The sequence below is a fragment of the Notothenia rossii genome, assembly GCF_949606895.1.
Source record: "Notothenia rossii genome assembly, chromosome: 3".
NCBI classification, from domain to species: Eukaryota; Metazoa; Chordata; class Actinopteri; order Perciformes; family Nototheniidae; genus Notothenia; species Notothenia rossii.
The window spans coordinates 29,913,197-29,933,603 of record NC_136901.1 but is presented as its reverse complement, the minus strand read 5'-3'; the positions used below and the strand labels follow the sequence as shown (position 1 = coordinate 29,933,603).

The 20,407-nt window shown below is 41.6% G+C and overlaps 1 protein-coding gene across 24 annotated transcripts in view; it reads right to left on the bottom strand.

The window, feature by feature from the left end:
- The window catches only part of LOC307031165 (adhesion G protein-coupled receptor L3), a 183,693-nt gene that overhangs the window by 37,615 nt on the left and 125,671 nt on the right, over positions 1-20,407 (bottom strand). For 20 of the 24 annotated variants that reach the window (XM_079668007.1, XM_079667996.1, XM_079668013.1 and 17 more), the window contains 5 exons: positions 19,116-19,472; positions 15,158-15,261; positions 11,750-11,935; positions 10,028-10,066; positions 3,077-3,260 (listed from right to left, as the gene is read on the bottom strand). In XM_079668007.1, coding sequence (XP_079524133.1) covers positions 3,077-3,260; positions 10,028-10,066; positions 11,750-11,935; positions 15,158-15,261; positions 19,116-19,472 — 870 coding nt within the window. The remainder of the gene's footprint in view (positions 1-3,076; positions 3,261-10,027; positions 10,067-11,749; positions 11,936-15,157; positions 15,262-19,115; positions 19,473-20,407) is intronic. The other 4 variants (XM_079668017.1, XM_079668009.1, XM_079668000.1 and 1 more) reach the window with 1 other exon arrangement.

The following is a 20,407-nucleotide window of genomic DNA, read 5'->3' as shown; positions in this document are numbered from 1 at the left end:
TATTATACCATAATATGCACTGTTGTTTGTGTATGGCCCTAAATTGCTATTTTGTGTGAATTATTAGATCATTTAATCTAAATCTAAAGTTGATGGTTATATTAGCTTCACATGTACTGAGTTCTGAACTTGCCATTTATAAAGGCCTTGGGGCTATGTTTGATTTAATTAAATAACATATATGCACTCCACTATGCTGTTGTAGTCATTTCATTTCATTTCAAACCTTTATTTATGCAGGTGAATCCCATTGAGATCATTGAACTCTTTTTCAAGGGTGACCTGCTGTAGTATTTACTGTATCTGAAGCTCTTAATATGAATACTCATATTTCGAGCCATTTTTTTCCCGGCCCCTTGCTTTGGATCATTTTCTTCAACCGGCCCCAATTCCAAACTAATTGAATAGCCCTGCTAGTGCATCCAGAAGAACAACCAGTAATATATATATATATATTTACAGGGGTTATCTTCCTGGTGCAGTGACTTCCTGAAGTGTCATCATCAGCTCCAGGTGTCCAGGGGAGAAACAGGAAGTAAGTTCCCTCACATCAATCCTCATCCATGTTTAGATCATTTAGCGATCTCCCTCCTCTTCCCTCTTCAAATCCTACTGACTAACCTTTACCTTGATGGAAGTAGAGTTGTCTGATGTGTTTTCACAAATGACCAATTTCTGGCCCGTGTTTTGAGACGGCGTCACCTCGGCTCCCTTCCTCTGCTGCAGAGGTGATCAGTCCAAACATTTCACGCTCCTTGCCACTGCACCTCACTAATGGCAGTCATCTCCACACAGAAACCGAACGGCAGATTAGTCTGCGCTGGAGAATCTCAACTGGAAACACAATTCCATCAAGTGTAAGGACTAGAAACTTCATTAAGCCCGATAAGGCATGCAGCTGATGTGATGGCGGTGGACTGTGACATCTCTGTCTTTGATAAAGGTTATCGCCAAAGAAAGCTACAAGAGAGGCCACATCTAATCCTGCCTTTGTGTCTGTTCTCATACTTTCTCTTCTGTTTTAAGGTTCTCTTGTGCTTTTGCAAAGGCCAGGGGGTTTGGTGATACCTTCCTATTCGACTTAGCCAAGACAATACCCCAGATAGCTCACCGTTCCCTGGATTCCACGCCTGCCTCTGGAATAGAGGAAGCATTTCCCCGCTGCCTCTCTGCCTCTCTGTTCCCTGTGAGGTTGTGTAAAAGAGCTTACGGTGGGCTTTGGGGAGTTCCTTTGATGCCATAGTCGACGTTGGACCCCGAAGGCTATACCTTCAAAGCCGTTTAAATAACACGCTAATCGGCAGAAATCTGCTCATCAGATTATCACGCGGAGAGTGAAGCGCACAGGCGAAGTGTGACGTGTAAACACAAACAGACACACAATGGAGAGAGAAAATATCCCGCTGCCTTTGAAAGAAAATAGATCTCATTATCAGCTTGAAATTTGGGACGAGGATTTCTCTCTATTCACTCTAAGGAGAACAGTGTTGACAGCAGGTGTGTTTGACACATCTGCACACACACTTTAGTGCAAATCAGTGTGAGGGATCATGAGTCAGCTGCTGCACTGATGTTTAAATGGTCCTTATTTAAGGGCTCCTGCGTGGCTAAATAAGCTGAGGAAATAGAGAGATGAGGCGCAGTAAACATGTCGACATCCCATAATTAACCAGACTACCTGCACGAGCTGTAAAACCCCACTCCTCTCCAAATCCAGAATCTCTTAATACCCACATGAATTGTACGCCAGATACAATCAAATCCCTTATTAATTCTCGCTTCCTTTTTAAGTCAGCAGACCTATATTTTTAGATTTGTTCTGAGAAGAGAGGCAATTCATCATGACATTATTTTTGTCTTTTTATTGCAGAACCGGTTATTTCATTTATTTGAATTTGTGCTCTCTCAATGTATGCTTAATACATTCTACTACTGATGACAGTAGCTCCATTATCTGTCTGTTGGCATTTATACTTTGGATAATGAGCAGTGATCCCTGGTCTGCAAGTTACATTAATATAAGAATAATTATCAGATGATTGTTGATTTACAGCTGACAGAGAAGAAGAAGTCACAGACATATGTGAACATTAAACAGATAAAACCAAACATTTTTAAATTTCCATTTTCCTAAATATCACAATCCACACTGCTGCTGTCTTCCAGCTGAGCCACTAATCTGTTTCCCAGCAGCTTGAGGACAAATTAACTTAATTCTGTCCAAGATGGTTTACTCATGTAGGCGAAGTCAACCAAATTAAAGTATAATTAAGTGTTTGCTCGATGCCATGCCATTTTCAATGCTTTAATTGCTGAAAAACAGCAAGCCAAAGTGATATAGATAATTTAAGTCTCACTCCAGGAAATTATTATTTATCAGAATTTGATCCGTGCCTTCTAATGCAATTTGGAAGGCATGGGAGTATATAGTAATTATAAAATATATGTTTTAATGCAATGTTAGTGTGAGTCAGCAGGAGCCGGAGAAAGAGCCTAACAGAGCGTAATGTGCCCAGTGAACACTGTCCATAGGAATGAATAGGAAGATGTTTTTCCTAATGCATCCATGGCGGAAAACATTGCATGCTTATTTTTTGTGCAGTCTATTTTCACACCAAGTTAGCATCAGGCAGTTTCAAAATGTGTGTACCCTTATTATACCTTTATAACACTTTAGTGTTCTCCACATTCAAGGGTTCATAGCACTGGCAAGTTGAAAAGACACTCCAAACAAAGCGCTTGAACCATTGAACACCTACTATTTGTACGTATATTAACACACGTTGGAGGGGATATTGAGAATGATTCCTTGGTGTGTCTGTTTCTTCATATATACAGTATTTACAGGTAAAGGACATCTGCATGTGAAGATAGACTCCAAACTAAATGTTCAAAAGCACTAAAAACATTGTGTGAACAACTCTCAACAGAAAGATTGAGGTAACAGTCTTTCCAAATGTTTCCTTTATAAGATGAAAAACATTTCTGGAAGCGATGTTTAATACCCTCCTCTACATTCAGTATATGCACATGTAAATGGCTCCTGCATGTAAAGACAGACACTGCTTGCACTCACGGATGTTCTCGGTGTTCTCCTGCACGATGTCGGTCTTCAGCAGGTTGTCGGCGAGGATGAAGGCGCCCTGCTCCACCGTGTCCAGCAGCGTGGTAGCGGCCCTCAGCTGCTCCGCGGTGCTCAGCTGTCTCCACGCCGCCTGCGCCTGCGGCTGCAGCAGATTGTTGACCGTCTCCACCATGGCCTGTGGAGGCAGATCATTGATTCAGTGAGAAGAGCTAAGCTGCTGAGGGACTGCCGCTGTATGTGGAGGTGATGTGGTAAACGGTGCGAGTGAGGGGAGAGGAAAGGGGCTGAAAAACAAATCGTGCAACCCTGAGGGACGGTGGAAGGAGGAGGCATGAAGTGTTTCCCCCCTTTTTCATTTGAAGTAATATTCCTTGATAATATTTCGACTGAGCAATTTTATGCTTTTGGAGATAGAAAGTAGCACCTTCATCTGTTTTGACATTGAACATGATGTTACACTAGTTTTTATCTTCTAGAAGAATTAATCACCACAATGCTAGAGGCGAGTTTGTACATGACTTAAGGCTAGAGTCTTTAATTGGTATGATTAATGTTTCTCCATGCAGACGCTCCCAATGCACTACACACGGAAACATTAACACAGTGCATGAACAAGGTATCGCTGCTAGCATCAATCTGCAAGCATCCTTCCTGCACTTTAAAATCTCAGAACAACTATTAGGCCTTCTTTATAATCTTCACACAACAACGCCAAAGCGAGGAAGCAAGGAAGAAACATTCTCGAAGACAAGATGAAAAATTAAGAGCCATTAAAGATTTAAAAATGCCAATGGCAAGATATATGAAGAGAATACTAATTGGTCAAGCTAAGCAATTAATCCAATTCTGCACTGAGGAGCAAAATGAGTGTGAGAGTGGAAGAAAATACATTTCTGAGGTGGGCGAATGCAGAATTATTAGACATTTCCTGCACGGCGTAACCAATCCGCCTTTAAAAGAGGAAATCTCATATCTGATGTAAAAATGGTCTGACTTTTGATTTTCCTTTTTGCACTTCTTCAAAAGCCAGTTTAATCTGTGACATGCAGAAGATAGAAGATCTGATGCGTGTTAAAAACAGGGAGTGTCAAGTTCTCTCTGAACTTCGATCAGATCCCTGTTTTGATCAGCGCATTATGAAAGAGTTTGAGTGTGACTCAGAAAACAGCACAGGGATAAAGCCACAGGCGAATAAGAGGAATCATGTGCTTTAGTGTATCAAATGACTTCCTGATGAAAAAAAAGTGTAATGGACCCCACAATTACCTCATGATGTTAAGTTGTATGTTTGTTTGGAATGGCTGTGATAGAAGAGGAGATTGTGTCCGGCTCACTGACGCTGGATGAGAATTTCAAACAGCACCAGCTGGCTTCTCCTCATTCAAAACATACCGGGCACACACGAGCCGCCCACACACACTGAGAGGCTGACGCAAGAGCGAACACACACCTCTGCACCTGCTCGTACACAAAAACAGAGAAACTCGCACGCTCGTGTGCACGCAGTCTGGCAACTTTGATGTAATTATTCATTATCTGCAGCCAATCTCCAATCACACCTCCTGACATTCAGCTCCAGGCAGAGGTTGATTCGCTCTCAATTAAGGAGCTCCTTTTCTTCAGGCACTGACATTTTATTTCCCTTTGTTCACCACTGCAATGTTTTTTTCAGCACTTCTTAAAACACTGGAATAATGGTTGTTCAGGGGAACGATTGATGGACTCGCTGCTTTGCATGCAGCGGAGACGGAGGCGTAGGCAGAAAGGCAGAAGAAGGGGTCAGTAACTTTGTGAATGCACAATGGATAATTGATAGTGAATAAAAGTGTGTATGAAACATTTACCAAAAGCGGTGTTGTAATAAAGATCAGCTTTCTTTAAGGCATTTATGATGTAAAAGAATGACGCTGACAATCACTCATGGAGCATCTGTTGGACATGCAACAGATTACCAAATCGCTGAGACGCAGATTATTCATTACTGATATTAATATGTCTGTGGCATGGCAATTTTGCCTCATTAAAACCAGATAATTGAAATCTCAGGACTGAAGAGAGATACTTCACATACAAAACATCTATGTTAGTGTTAATAATGTCCAAAAGAAAACTAAACTCCGACTGATATCCAAGGGAAGCATGCTAATGCCTTTGTCCTCTAAAATGGTTAATAACTATTTAGAAGAGTCAAATAAGTGTCTTTCCAGTGTTATACTTTGTGTCCCTGATGGTCTTGTTAAGCTTTCTACAGCATGTGTGTCAAACAGCATTGGAGCCTTAAAAAACTGATGTCATGTATCCAGACCTTTCTTTCAAAGCCAATGCACCGACAAATTCTCCAATTCACGAAGAAGAAGAAGAAGAATGACATAAATCGTATCTTTTTTTAAACCGCAGTGATGGCTATGATATTCATTTAGCATGTTTACTGTACATGTTATCTCCTACCAAAAAGACCTGTAGGTATATGTTTCCCTCCAAATGTATAAGGAACAAGAGTCAAAAGAGTGTTTTTGTGACACAGCTTTGTAGAGTCGAAGCAAGCATGACCAAAACAGCCTTGAGAACAATACCAACATCTTCCCCTGCAGAATCAGCACTCAGATATGCGTCTACAGCATGCCCACTCTGATGTTAAACATGAAGCTACAGCCAGCAGCCGGTGAGCTGGAGATGTGCGCCCATGCAGCAGCACAGTTGAGACGTGATGCCATTAGCACGCTGCCACTCCATCTGTCACAAGTAGCTTCCAGTCTGCTGAAGCTAACTCACACATTTCCTTGTCTACTTTCCTTTCCTGTGCTGAAAGAAGGTAGTGTGTTCTGGTTCCTGGTACAAGAGGGGAAATGCTCCTCAGCTGCAGGAATGTTCCATGTGGAAAAAGGAGGAGGAGAAGGAGGACAGGGCGTGAAAAGCTGCAGAGCATGGGCCATTAGCGTAGCCTGGCTGCGGTCCAAGGTGTGTGTGCTGATTGATGAAATGAACTCTAGGTCTGGGAAATTGATTCTGGCGGAGGCTGATCTCCCTCTCCTTCTCCCTTCCTGTTGGTTCCTCTCACTTTTGTCTGACTCAAAATTAGAAGTACAATCAACACAAATGTATCTAGCGACATCGGCTCAGGAGAGGCTTTTGCATCATTTCTGTTTTTTTTTCATTTGACCTGGGAGCCAAATCCTCGCCTTCTCTGAAAATCTCTGCAAGCTTCTCGTTTAATATTTCATTATATCTCTCTCTCTTGTAGGCGGGTGGTTGTGTCTGTGAGGGATTATCTCTCTGCTTTTTGTCTATTTTTTTATGTTTAATCTCACTATTGTACTATTCCCACACATCAGCCCGTTTATTTATTCATCAACAGCAGAGAGGCTGACTTTCATTACAAATACATTTTATTAGAGACATGCCTTACCCAGTTTTAGAAGCATGTATTTTAGAAATACAAAACGTCATCCATGTTGACCTGTTGCCTAATTGAATTAAAGTTGTTATACTGTAAACCGCCATGTTATACTCTGAATATAAGATTGTTTGTTTAACAAAAATACAGTTTTGTTTCCTAATTATTTCCAGTTGCTACTATTTCACTTTTGTTTTTACAAATTAATTTGTTCAATGTAACACTAATTTAACATTTCCTGCAGACATTTCTCATTCTAAGGAAATACTTTCAGTTCGGCTCTTAAAAAGTTGTTTTGTAAGTGAGTTTGTGATTTTTTATTTTTCACAGGACAAAAATCAAACGTGAAGCGGCTGTCAAGAAGATCAGCACCTCTAAATGTGAGGCCATGGTACTCAGCAGGAAACTGATGGACTGTCCACTCCGAGTAGAGAATGAGTCTTAACCTAAGTTGAGGAGTTCAAGTATCTCGGGGTCTTGTTCTGAGTGGGTGGACAATGGAGCGTGAGATGGGCTGGAGAATCGGAGCAGCGGGAGCTTTGTGCACTGTTGTGATGAAGAGAGAGCTGAATCAGAAGGCCATGTTTATTCCTACCCTCACCTATGGTCATGAAGGGGGGGGAACATGACCAAAAGATTGAGATCTGTGGATACAACAGTTCAAATGGGTTTTCCCCGGAGGGTGGCTAGCATCTCCCTTAGGGATAAGGTCAGTCATAGCGAGGGACTCGGAGTAGAGCCTCTGCTGCTTCACGTTGAAAGGAGCCTGTTGAGGTGGTTTGGGGAGTAAGGGTGCCACCTGGTCGCCTCCCTAAGGAGGAGCTGAGCGGGGGCTGAGGGGCAGACCCAGGACCAGGTGGAGGGATTATATTTCCACGTTTGCTTGAGAGCGTTTTGGAAGTCCCCAGTCAGAGCAGGTTGATGTTGCCAGGGTAAGAGAAGTGTGGGGGCTTGGTTGGAACTGTGGTTGACAATGAAAAAAATATTTCATACTAGTTTAAACCAACTTGCAGTAAAGCTCATACTAGTCACGGGGCCAAGCTAACTTTAAAGCTATAGCTACAATGATATGCTATTTTTTCCAATAAAAAATGCCAACACTGCAGGAGACACTATTAATCCCAAACATCTTGTGAGAAGTAATCGATTGTACTTAAAAAAACACCTCAAGCTCTCTTTTATTTGACATTTCATAATTAGCGGTATGCATGTATTAATAATATCATGCTACCTTAATGAACATAAATATAGGATACAATCCCTGAAAACTCCTTCCACTTGCATCTCTTCATCTCACAATATGCATAGCTCCCTGCAGGCCAGATGAGGATATCGCTCCGTTTATGAGGAGGAGGTTATCTTCATCTTCCAACAAATTTACCGCCAGAGAAATTATATAATCTCGTTACATTCTGGAATGAGGATCCTCCCTCCGTTCCGCCTGCTCTCAGGTCATCTGCGCCAGTAGCCTCCCCCGGTCGTCTCTGTGTGTGAAGGTGTCGTTTTAATGAGGGGTCGCAGCGCCGGATCCTCCCTCTGTCCTCAACATTCACACTCACTTGGCTTCACAAGATATTATGTTGATCTTTTGTGTGTTGCACGACATACTTCTCTGCTTTAGAACACAATAAATGCCGCAGGAAGACACTATCCAAAGCTAGCGTGCTTGACTTTAGCTTAGTGGATGGACATAATCTCAGTAATTGGACCATAATGTCACTACCCATAAACAAACTGCTGTTACTATGAGGCACAGGAGGCCGCTGTTTTCATCATGTTTGTTGGAAAATCAAAGGGCACCACGGGGAATCCTGCAGGGCGAACACAGGACATGATATGCTTTGTAGTTTATCAAGGCCAAATTGGTTATGACTTGTGACAGAGATCACTGCTTATGAACAACCGAGACGGATTCAGAAGAAGTCACAACCAATGACTGTTTCATAGGCACAGGTGTGAAGTTGATGCTGAAGAGAAAAAACGTCAGAACGAGGTGAATTCACCACTTAAAACCAATGAGAATGACTCTTTACCTCATTTAGACATTAACCTGAAGCCCTGCACTTTATCTTGGAGTGTGTCGTCCTTCAGCACAACCGCACCTGCACTCGCACACTCTGCCGTGTTCCCAAAGTACTGAGGTGTGTTTGCAGCAGCAGAGGCAAGTGCGCGTCTCATTTGCTTTGAATTCCTCTGTTAATCCCATTTATGTCAACCATTAGGGCCCCGCTGGAGAAACGATTGCCCAAATTCTCTAATCAATGAAAAGTCCCTGAAAGGCTAGCGAAGCGTGCAGTCGATGGCGGTGTTTACCTACGGCCACAGATGTTGCTCCATTATTCCGCTTCGTCAAGTGAAGGCTCCTCAGAGGTGTTTGAATTTATCAACCCAGCGAGGGAGCAAGAGGAGGAGGTGCACAGCACAGCGTACAGTCAGCTGTGGGAATGTACGAAATAGCCTCAGTGTGGAAACATGAGGCCAGGTGCAGCAGCTGCAGGTAAATCACAGAGTTTTACCTTCTTTAGCCGTGCCACTGACTTGGCTCCATACTGCTGATATTGGTGTATTTGACTATGTTTCTGCAGACTGAAACATATCATCAATTATTGGATTGCTATGAAAATGTTAGAATAAGTCATCAGAAATATTTATTTATCCCAGGGGAATTCGTTTTTCTGGACAGTTATTCCATAGAATGTAGTAAAAAAATAAAAAATAAAATATGTAATATATGCAACATATGAAATAAAATATATGAGTATTTTTTTATTTTTAGATTCAATATGGTTAGATTAGATGTATTTTATTCATCCATATTGGGAAATTGTTTTGTTTCAGCAGCAGTGCCTTCTGACATGCCTCGGAGGAATGTAGGCAAATGCATGTTGCTTTACATGAGCTGCAGAGCGTGCACACAACAAACGTCTGTCTCTAATGAGAAGTGCAGCTTTATGGGAGCATCTGTACGGCAGACAAGATGTCAACTTATTCCACAGTTTTCCCGTCTAACTATTCTGATGACAGTTCAAATGTCACCTCAGGAATACCAAAACCACTCAGCAGCACGCGAAAAAACTGAGAGAAGCAATAGAGGCCCCCCCTTAAATTAGGACACACATGCATTATGCATCAGGGAGAATCACAACACACCATGACTTTGGCTGACAGAGTAGTTAGAAGTTGACTTGCTGCAGTAATGAGGTCACTTCTGTGGTTCTTAAGCATTTTCTGATAAAAGTAGAGTGTGCCTGAGAGCATTTTCTTTTGACTGATGCTATCCACTTATGTGGGTTATTTCACTGGAACGCACTGCTGATGTGATGGTTTAAGGGCATTTTTTAAATGATTGAGGCACCTGAGAAAAATTCATGCTCAGGCCAAACACATTAGAGGCAGAATTCCACGAAACGTGCATGCAGGGGGGAAATGATGACATATAACTTCAAGGCATGGAAGTGAACTTGGATGATATGATGAAAGATGGCAGCAGAGTTGCCACAATGAGGTAATGGAGGGGATTTAGAGAGGGGGAGATTTTGTCCAAATACCTGAACATAAAAGCGGCAAGAACGCTCTCTTTTCTGCAGCTGCAACACAAAGAAAATCAGAGTTAGGAAAAGGTTAACATATCAAACAACTCCTCTGAAATACGTTTCTTTCAGCAGCTTGAAGTAAAGATTCAAATCACTTTCATAAACCGTGTAGCAAATACATTAGTTATACCTGATCTTAGAAACACATCAGAGGCTCGTGTGTTAATTAGCACTAAAACGAGATGTACAAGCCATGTGGGAATTCATCTATGGCACACTTGATTGTGATTTCAAGGCAAGTATTTGAGTTTTTCAGAAAAATAAGAAATGCATGTGAGAACTCAGGAGCGCGGTTTCAGTTGTGATTTAGCACACCTGAATGACAGGTAGCTCGGTTAGCACTGCACGCAGACTGAATTATTTTAATCGAGTTCTAAAACGAGCGGGCTAGCCAACAAAGCTTCTGTGTGGCTTAACAGCTAGAATCTGGTACCGTGTTAAATCCATGCAGATTAGCTCCTAAGAGCACCGTTTCCTCATAAAGGAGCCCCGTGCTCCACATCACAGCCCACTCCTCTGGAAAGCGTGAGCCGGCTCCCCTTTGATCATGAGCAGCACACTGATCTCTCCGTTTGCCAACTCAATCCTCTCATTGTCTGCTGGCAGGAGCATTGTGCAACGCTATCGGCAAAAAAAATCTTTAATTCGCTTAGCTCTCTGCAGATTGTGTCAAAAAGGATTGGAGGTAAACATCAGCCGGGAGGACGTCCAACACGAGGGAGAGAGGTACTGCAACAATGGAAGGAGAATTATAAATCCCCTGACCTCCTTAATAAAAGCTCTTTTCATTCAACTCCACAGAACTGCCTTTTTGAGCCAGTTCCTCACCTTTACAAGAGAAACTAAAGACTTCAGCAGCTATCTCCACCACAGCAGATCTTCAATGGAGGGTTTTATGTGAAACCTTTTTTCAAGAGGTAGTATAAACTGCAGATCCTCCTCAACGTGAGTTTCCCCATTGCCTGCCCCTTTGCTTTCGGCCATCTTTACTGCCTTGCCTCTCCATTGGAGGACACTGCCACTAAAATCTCAATGGGGACATCTGTGTGTGTCGCAGCAATGAAATAAAAACGGTCTGCCCCCCGAAAAGCTATCTGAGACCAGGTGTTCATTCTCCCCTACAAGTGAAGCCGCTCCTCCAAATTAACGAGTGACATTTTAAATGTCACTGATGTTTGCTGTTGAGGAAATATTATTTGTGCTCGCAGTGAGTCGCTGAGATGACTCACTCTCACAGAGCTTGGATCCGAAAACCTACGCTGTACTATTAGTATAAATCAAATGCTGCATGTGTAGTGCTTTAGACGAGCATGACATCCTTTAAACTACATCAAAGTTGAACTGATAGCATAATGCATGACGGCTACAGATATGCTCTCCGCTGTAGTTGAAGGTGTTTCATATGCATTGACCTCAGGATAACGCTAGGTCTCACTTTTTCTGACAGCAGCAGCAGATAATAAAAAAAAAAAACTACTGTTCAGGTTGCACTGGGTGGAGGTGGTGTGGAAGGTACGGTAAGCATACATTTGAAAACTCAGAAAGGTTTTGGACTCATAAATTGGCACTTTTGAGTTAACGTTGTAAGCTTTGGCGTAAAGGAGTAGAAACCATCCTGTTTATGCACCCTGTTAGATAGCCATATATGTATTAGAGCATAGATATTCGTTTTTGTACCTTGTTGAGGCTCCGTGCAGCGCTGTCTTTGCCACCGGGCGTCAGGTTCCTGAGCTGCACGTCAAGCAGGTCCACCAGCTGCACCATGGCCTTCACGGTGAACGTGATGTCTCCCGCCTGGAGATTACGCTTCGTTTGCTCTGCTAACTCCCGGGTGATGACTGCAGCCGTCTCTCCAGCTTTGAGCTGCAGGAAAAAGGACAGAAAAGAACCGAAATTAGGTGATAACTGGCACAGATGTATTCCTTATATTCTTTAATTCATCGTACACAACCCATAAATATGACAAATTGCAATATACATATTTTTAGCCTTAGCCAGTATATGTGTTCCCTAACTGCTGCTTTGCTGCACACAGTTATTGTGGCGAGACGGCACTCAGCTGAGGGCCAATATTGTATCTGGAAGCAATTATAAAATCAACCAATGAGGGGATTTCCCCAGATAGCCTTACACCTTTATGAAGCTAATGGAGAGCTGCAGCTCAGGGCGGGCAGTGTGCAAGTTGCACACAGAGGACACATCCTCTACAATATTCATTTTTCTTTTGTTTGGACGAGATGTGATTTTTGTGTCTTGGGATTTGTTGAAAACAGAAACATATTATGATAAGTATTTCCCTTCCGTGTTTTAAAGACTTTATTTCTATTTAGGAGACCTTTACTGTTTAATTTCTAACTCACTCTGACACACTCTTCTGTATTACATTATTTTTCAGTGACAATGCAGAAACAATTACCCTGCATGTATACAAAGACAATAAAACCCAAAGCTAATATCTTAGCAACCAACAATAGGATGTGGGTTTCTGTACATGCTGCTCCTGTACTTGAAGCTTTATCTGGATACAATTAATTACATAAATAATCTATTATTATCTATATATATAAAATAATAAAAACATTTCTATAAACATGAACAAGTTCAATAATGTATAATAAAAAAACAAGATATTTTTATAAACATTCAAGTTAAACTTATATGACCAATGAAAGACATTGACTACAAATATTGATATAAACATGATAAGTCAATGGTTAAAATGTGAACCTTGTACTACAATATATAAGTTGTAAATTGCAGTATATATGTGTGTAATGTATTAGTAATAATAAGAAAAAGTGATTTTCTGCTCAATTGTAAAATGGCTAATACCTCGAGTCGTAAGTTAGTGTTACTATAACAAATCTAGCTATTCTTAGAGTAAAAACTAAATTGCCACATGAGTTTTCTTTTTAAGGTAAGGTGGCTTGTATCTAAACCAGGGGTGTCAAACTCAAGGCCCGGGGGCCAAATCCGGCCCGCCACTTCATTGTATGTGGCCCACAAGAGCTTGCAAAGAATATAATACGTTGATTATAATGTTACGTGCCGCTTTACAGGAGAACGTTGCCCATAAACTACATGTCCCACAATGCATCTCATTTTGTGACATGCACAATGAAGAGACTTGCAATTATTTCCCCTAGACTTCTGCTTTCAGACGTAGTTAATTATGAAGCTATTACCCTATCCGATAATAATCCAATGCAGAGAAAATATTGTAAAAAAATACATTATTTTATATTTATTATGTATATGTATCTATGTATATTTATATAGCCTTTGAGTGCAACCATAATTCTAATGTGGCCCGCGATGAAATTGAGTTTGACACCCCTGATCTAAACTGTGAGCTGTGGAGGCATCTGTTTATTTACTAATGAGGCTCACCACACACCCTGACACAAGTTTTCACACTTATTTATCCCGGTTTTCAAATTAGAGCCTACCTACAGTAGCCATCTCTACCTAATAATGTGACGAGGTGTAGCATATCAAACGTTTCCATGCTACACCTAAAACTCAACGGCATATACTATTGGGTCTCCACCTTGAGAAGAGCATAATGTAACTTCGCATTCATCTTGAATCATTTCAGGAACTCCTTTCAGTATCAAGTTGCTTTTATCAAAAGTCGTTTAACTTCAAGGATGTTTCACTGATAGGCTTGATGCAGGAAGATGACCTTTAAAACCGCAGTGGCACTAAGTACAACAGATTTACTTTGGCATCACTTGCTATCATCGCCTGCGAGTTTATTAAGCCAATTATGCTCTTTATTAGTCTTCTTCACAGAGGTTTGTACAGGGGAAAGTGCCTCTGGAATATGTTTTCCTCTTTATGAGGGGATGGACAGTGTTTTTTTTGGTCTAATATCATTGATTTTATCCTCCATATTGTCCTCAATCGTTTTGTCGTTGGAAGCATCTGGTAATGAGCAGATCAATGTACAGGAAATATAAAAGAACAAAATGGCAGATGGACATCTCTGACACGATGGTCTTAATTAAAGTGTTCCACAGCGGCCAGCAGAAGAAGAACATTAATGACACTTCTCTTTAAGTGCATGCATTTCTTGATTGTCACCTTCTTCTCAGATGTCGAGCATGTGCAACATCAGCCTCAGAGGAGCTTTACTGTTCAGAAATACACCTGATCATCCCTCTCCTCTCTTTATTTTGTTCTGCATCCATTTCTGCACATTGCCGTTAGTTTAATGGGCCGGGCTCGGTGCCGGTGAATACATCAGAGGCGTTATAACATGCACGCCTCAGGGGCCTGCGCTATGAGTTTAAAGGAGAACATTTTCAACATTGCTTGCCATTCATAATCTGGAACCCTGATCCCCACTTGCAGCTACCCTTCTCCTCTCCTGATTCGATTGTATTACAGATTTAAACAGGAAGCTTTAAATGGGGATCAGCATAATAACCTGCTGCAGAGGCAGGAGGAGATCTTTCTTTTAGGAGAAACCTCCGGCTAATCCTCAACATGAATTGACTCGTCAAGAACAGACCACACATAACTAAGAACCTGTACAAGTAATGTTTTATATATGCACCTTTTCTTTTGAATTGTGAACTGTGCAACATCTTACTTAGAAAAGGGATGCACCAATCAGAATTGTTCCCTTCCCTCGAGTGTGTTCTATAGGTTTGTATACATGTAAATGGTCTGCAAAGGCTAAAATCCCAAAGCTTCTCTCCCACACACTCCCTCCCTGCCTGAAAAGCCTCCATTGAACTCCTTTGTTTACTTCCGGAACATAGTAACATGTAAGCGGTTGAACAATCACAACAGCCGGCAAGTTAACCAATCAGAGCAGACTGGGAAAATAAAGATTATTTTGAACAATAAAGCATGGAGACACACTACTATTTTAGAACAGAGAATTAGCATAATGTGTCCTGTTTAAAGAATTTGAACAGCTATTGAGTCAGTATGGACCCAATATCAGCATCTGTGCATCCCTGACTCCTAAATACATTTATTTTAAAACATAGGCACAGATTCACCTCCTAATCAAAGCACATCTCGTCGTTTCACTGTTTCTGAATAATTCTATGTTGCAGCTGTTTACAGTACCTTCTGGCTGATGAGGTTGACCCAGGGGGAGGTGCAGTTGCTGAAGTCGGGCCCCTGGGGGTCCCAGTATCCCTCTGGACCCACGCACATGTAGGAGGCCACGCCTGGAGACAGAACAATGAAATCACATTTATTATATCAGAAGAGAAAAACCCATCTGTAGGACACTGTAACGTGTGTGCTCATAACTCTAAAACTACGCGGCAACCATTTTTGATATTGATGAATACTTATGCATTTGATTTTATTAACGCAAGTTTGCCTCTTTATTTAATATGGAAATCTAGTTTTGTATTATTTTTATCTGCACTTTCCCTTTGCTGTAACACTTTAAATGTCCCCACTGTAGGACGAGGAAAGGGTTTCTGATTGTGTGTGTGTGTGTGTGTGTGTGTGTGTGTGTGTGTGTGTGTGTGTGTGTGTGTGTGTGTGTGTGTGTGTGTGTGTGTGTGTGTGTGTGTGTGTGTGTGTGTGTGTGTGTGTGTGTTTCTGGAAGACCTCTCATCTTGCCCACATTTTCTCATTTCTCTTACTTTTCCCATTACAGAGTGATGAACTACACAATGCTCTCAGTCGGACCAACGAAAGCCCAATCCTCCCGTATGGCAAGCACTTTTTCTTATTTTCTAAATAAAACTGCGACATCCCAAAGAAACACAATTCTTAAGTGATTAAATTAAACGATGCAGCAGAATGTAATTGGGCGGTTTTATCTTGCAGTGACTGAAATGAAGTTTGCTCCACTCGAGGCCAGCGGAGTTCGCCCAGACGGCGTCTGTATGCAGTCATTAAAAATCACACGGTGTCTGTGTGTGACACTTCAACTCCTGCATGGAAAATCCAGCAACATGGGCGCCAATTAAGTGTGGCGAAGCTGAATTCATCGGGAAAGGTCAATTAAGCAGGCTGGGGAAATTGTGTCTGCAGAAAGTATTGATATTTAGGGAGTGTCACTCTTACAATGTTGACTCTTTTCCACACTTTTGTACTAAAACAGCTCCAGATATGGAACAATTCAACGATGTAACCATAAATTCAGCCTTACAAATCACAGTTGAAGAAGAAGTCAGATTTTTCACTTAGAGACCTTATTATGTTTTTCTTTCCCAGTAGTGTGTTTGATAGGTTTCAGTGCGCGTACATGGTCTGCAAACACACATTTGACTGAAACGGTACTTTAAATAACGCATTTCACTATATTCCAGCACTTTCAATCATGACAATACATAAAATATGATTATATCAAGATATTAACAGTAACAAAACAACGATGACAGACTATTGCAATATGTGCAATATACACTCTTCTGCATTGCACTACTGTCATTACTGACTACTACTTCACTTTAGCTCTAGTGCAATAATCTCTGTTATGTGCAAAATACACATTACATATTATGTCCTACTATGTCAACACCTTTATATGTTTAAAAGGTAAGTCTTTTTAACCATGTCTGCGTACTTATTTCTCCTTACTTTTATTCAATTGTTCTTTACTTTTAATTAAGTAAGCCTACTCTTTGTATTTAGCCTTGTATTTTCACTGTAACCCTTGCTGTTCATTTTCTACAGTTGGACAAATAGAGGATTTCTGTATTTGCAAACAGAGAGTGTCTTTGACCTGATCTTCCCTTTACCTCAAATAACCTGCGTCTCTATTTTCAGAGCGAGCCTCACCAGTTACACGCTGACATTACATCGCCCTTGCTGGCTCTGTTGGCGGGTGAGACGGGCGGCATTAGCAGATATACATTTTGATTGACACATCATTTCCTTCCCCAGTCCACCTTGGACAGCCTTATATTTGATGGGTTTATAAGATAAGGGACAGCGCATTTCCTCCTATATTGAGAGGCAGGATGAGGAAACAGAGTGACAGCGAGCGGAGAAGTGAAGGTAAGACGGGAAAAGGAGCTCGAGGAACTTTCAAAGAGCGTCGGAGGAAGCTCAGAGTCGTGTCTCTGCTCGTCTGAAGAGCAGCGGCTTTGAAGAGCGAGACGAGGAAAGGGGAGGGGGGTGTTCCTCTTATCTTTCCATATGACGGCTGTTAGTGAGGTCTCGACGGGCGCGGGTGTCGCCCATTAATGAAGCCTCTACGTATGCGTGTGTGTGTGTCTGTCGGCGTGTGTAAAGATTGATGGTTTTCAGGCTTCGAGACATATTTCAACCCTATAAAGTCACTCCCAAATCTAAAATAAAAATCGGAATAAGGAGAAATTGCAGAAGATAAAATATAAATAAATAGGATATCTGATTTGCATCACCTCTTCTTTTTGTTTTACTTTGTTTCTAAGTTATATTTTAGTTCAATTTAAACTTAATTTCTCAATCATCAACCATTGTAGCATCTTTACTCAAAAAAAGTCTCATTAAAATATGAGCTGCTTGATCAGCACTAAGAGGTAAAGCTTTTCCATGTAAAGGGGCCAACATTGATTTAAGCAATCAAGTGTATGATTGCGATTCTATTACACAAACTATCATTGTAATCAACAATATCGTAAAATAATTTCATAATATGGGCTAATTTGCTCACAAACCTACGCTTTCTGCTTGAGTTAATCTCCGTCAGAAAGTAGTTCCTAGAAAGTAGTTCCCATGGTAACGATTGACAGCCCAGGTAGTTGACGCCAATGTACCCTTTTCGTTGCGACTTTTTTCCAACGCACTCAACTCGTCAGTTGAAACAGCCGCAAATCTTTCGTTGGTTTTGTGGTCTGTGTCCATGTCCAACCATTCATCAATACTGAGGCCCCCCAACAAATCAAAATTAACTTTAAAATCTGACATTTTGTAGCTACCGATATCCAACGAGAGACAATGTATAACAGTGTAACGGCTGTGTGTCGCTAAACGTCGCTATGGAAACCACACGATGTAGGCTCATGGAAGTAGTTTCGGTAGGCTAGTGGCGTGTGTAGGCCACTGGGTACTTTGTGATTAGGCATGTTCTATTTGATCGTTGTTTGATCGTGGAATCAAACACGCCTATTGACCAATCAGAGAGCTTGCTCAAACCTATGTGTTATAGAATTGATCTTAATGCACACTTCCCTTTCTTTGTGATATTAAGACAAAGCAGAGGCCTGACAAACAAAGCCCTTTCAACTAGCCCGACACAAAGGATAGACGGGAAAATGTGTCTGAGGCGTGCTAGCTTCCATACAGATGCAATGCTTAGCTATCTTTAGCCTAGCTGTGAGTGAATCCGAAATGGAGAGTGAGGACAGGTAGTGATGCGAGGAGCTGCAGGGAGTGTAAACACAAAGAAACACACAGCGACGAGCAACACGCAGCCTGAAGAGCCTGCAGACCGTCTGCTAACGAGAGTATCGACATCCTCTCTCATCGAAGGAATAAAGAAACAACATCTATAATTCAGCAGCAGATTTCATCTTTAAACAGAGCAGGGTTTGAGCTTCTGGGACATTAATCAGGTTGAACTGAATGTTGCTGTGAGGAATGCTATTCTGAACATTATATTTCATACTCTATTGATCCACAAACTGTAGAGTGGCCCAAATACAAACAAATGACACATAATAATAAAAACAAATGTTTGTAGTTTGAAAGCAATTCCTTAGTTTCGGGAAAACAGTGATAGCTCTTCAACGACAGATACAGGTATAACTACTTGCATCTACAATATCCATCCATTTGGATCACACAGTTCCGACATAAACCAATAAAATAAAATGAACTAAATTCGTTTTGAATGCACGGTATAATAATCCTCAACAAATCCAAGTTGATTCAAATAAATAAGAACTAGACTTAGGTATTTGAAATGAATAAAGCCTATATGTCTGACTTGTTTTTAAAACTCTAACCACATTTTCTTTGTTTACCTTTTTTTATTTCCCTGGTTAATGTATTTGTTAACAAAGCCTCTTTTTCCATTTTGTCTTTACCAGGTTCATGTATATGAAATATCAAAAATGATGATAATCCACATTACCTAATGTTCCTGGGGGGCAGGGCATCTTGACCCCCGTGCCCTGCTTGGTTCTGGGCCAGGAGACGTCCATCATCACCAGGGGGTTGCAGTACTCCACCCTGATGTTAGGGAGCTTGGAGGAAGGTGGCTCCCTGCTGTGCTCCTCCTCAGGGAGCAGACCCCCCACCAGCGTGTGCACGGGGGCCGATGCTGTGGAGGTGGTGCGGGGCCACGGGACCAACGCTGAGGGGGTGGTGGAGGAAGGCTTCTTGGCGGTGGTGGTCCTGGATGTGGTCCTGGTAGAGGTGGCCATTCGAGGGGTGGAGCTCGTCATCATGGTGGTGGTGTCCATGTAAACCACCACAGAAGAGGAGGATTCTGGGAAAATGAGGAACAAATGCAGAGTTGTCATTTTAAGGGAAGAGTTTAAACAGGATCAATTGGAGCTGGCAGGCGTGACTTTGCATTGGCGTGCATGGTGTCGAGTTTGGACCCCCACAGGTAAATCTCACACACACACACACACACACACACACACACACACACACACACACACACACACACACACACACACACACACACACACACACACACACACACACACACACACACACACACACACACACACACACACACACACACACACACACACACACACACACACACACACACACACACACACACACACACACACACACACACACACACACACACACACAAATCATCACTGTGCTCCTGCAGCACTGATTGTAAAAATAGGTTCCACAAAATTAATTTCGCAACAGGTTTTTTATGATTGTGTGGAGTTGGTTACACCACACAGGGTCAGAGGTCCTTCTTCATCATATATCTTACAACGCAGAAAGCAGCCAAGGTTTTTATACTAAAGGATGTCCTGATTCTTTGCTTTTTAAGAGATGAAGCTCCGGTTTTTTCAAGGATGATGCACAGTGTTTCCACAACACATTTTGTATTTAAGGATGGCGGCCATATTTTCTGCCAAGAGAATTATCAATGTTAATTTTGCATTTGGTTGTGTAACTAAAAGGACAGTAACTGATCTTGGACTCTTAAATCCTATGACATATCCTTTGGCCGCTCCACCTTTCAATTTGCAGCAGCAGATAGCTGGAATGTCATTCACAAAACGTTGAAAATGAAAACCTTTGTCTCCCCCCGCACCTTCAATGTCAATATTGTAGACACCCTGGTACAAAGATGTAGCTGCTTTGCCTGATGCTGATTTTAATGACTGATTGAACCACAGCAATATTGTTTTAGAGTTTTTATATGTTTAACTGCTATGCCTGTCA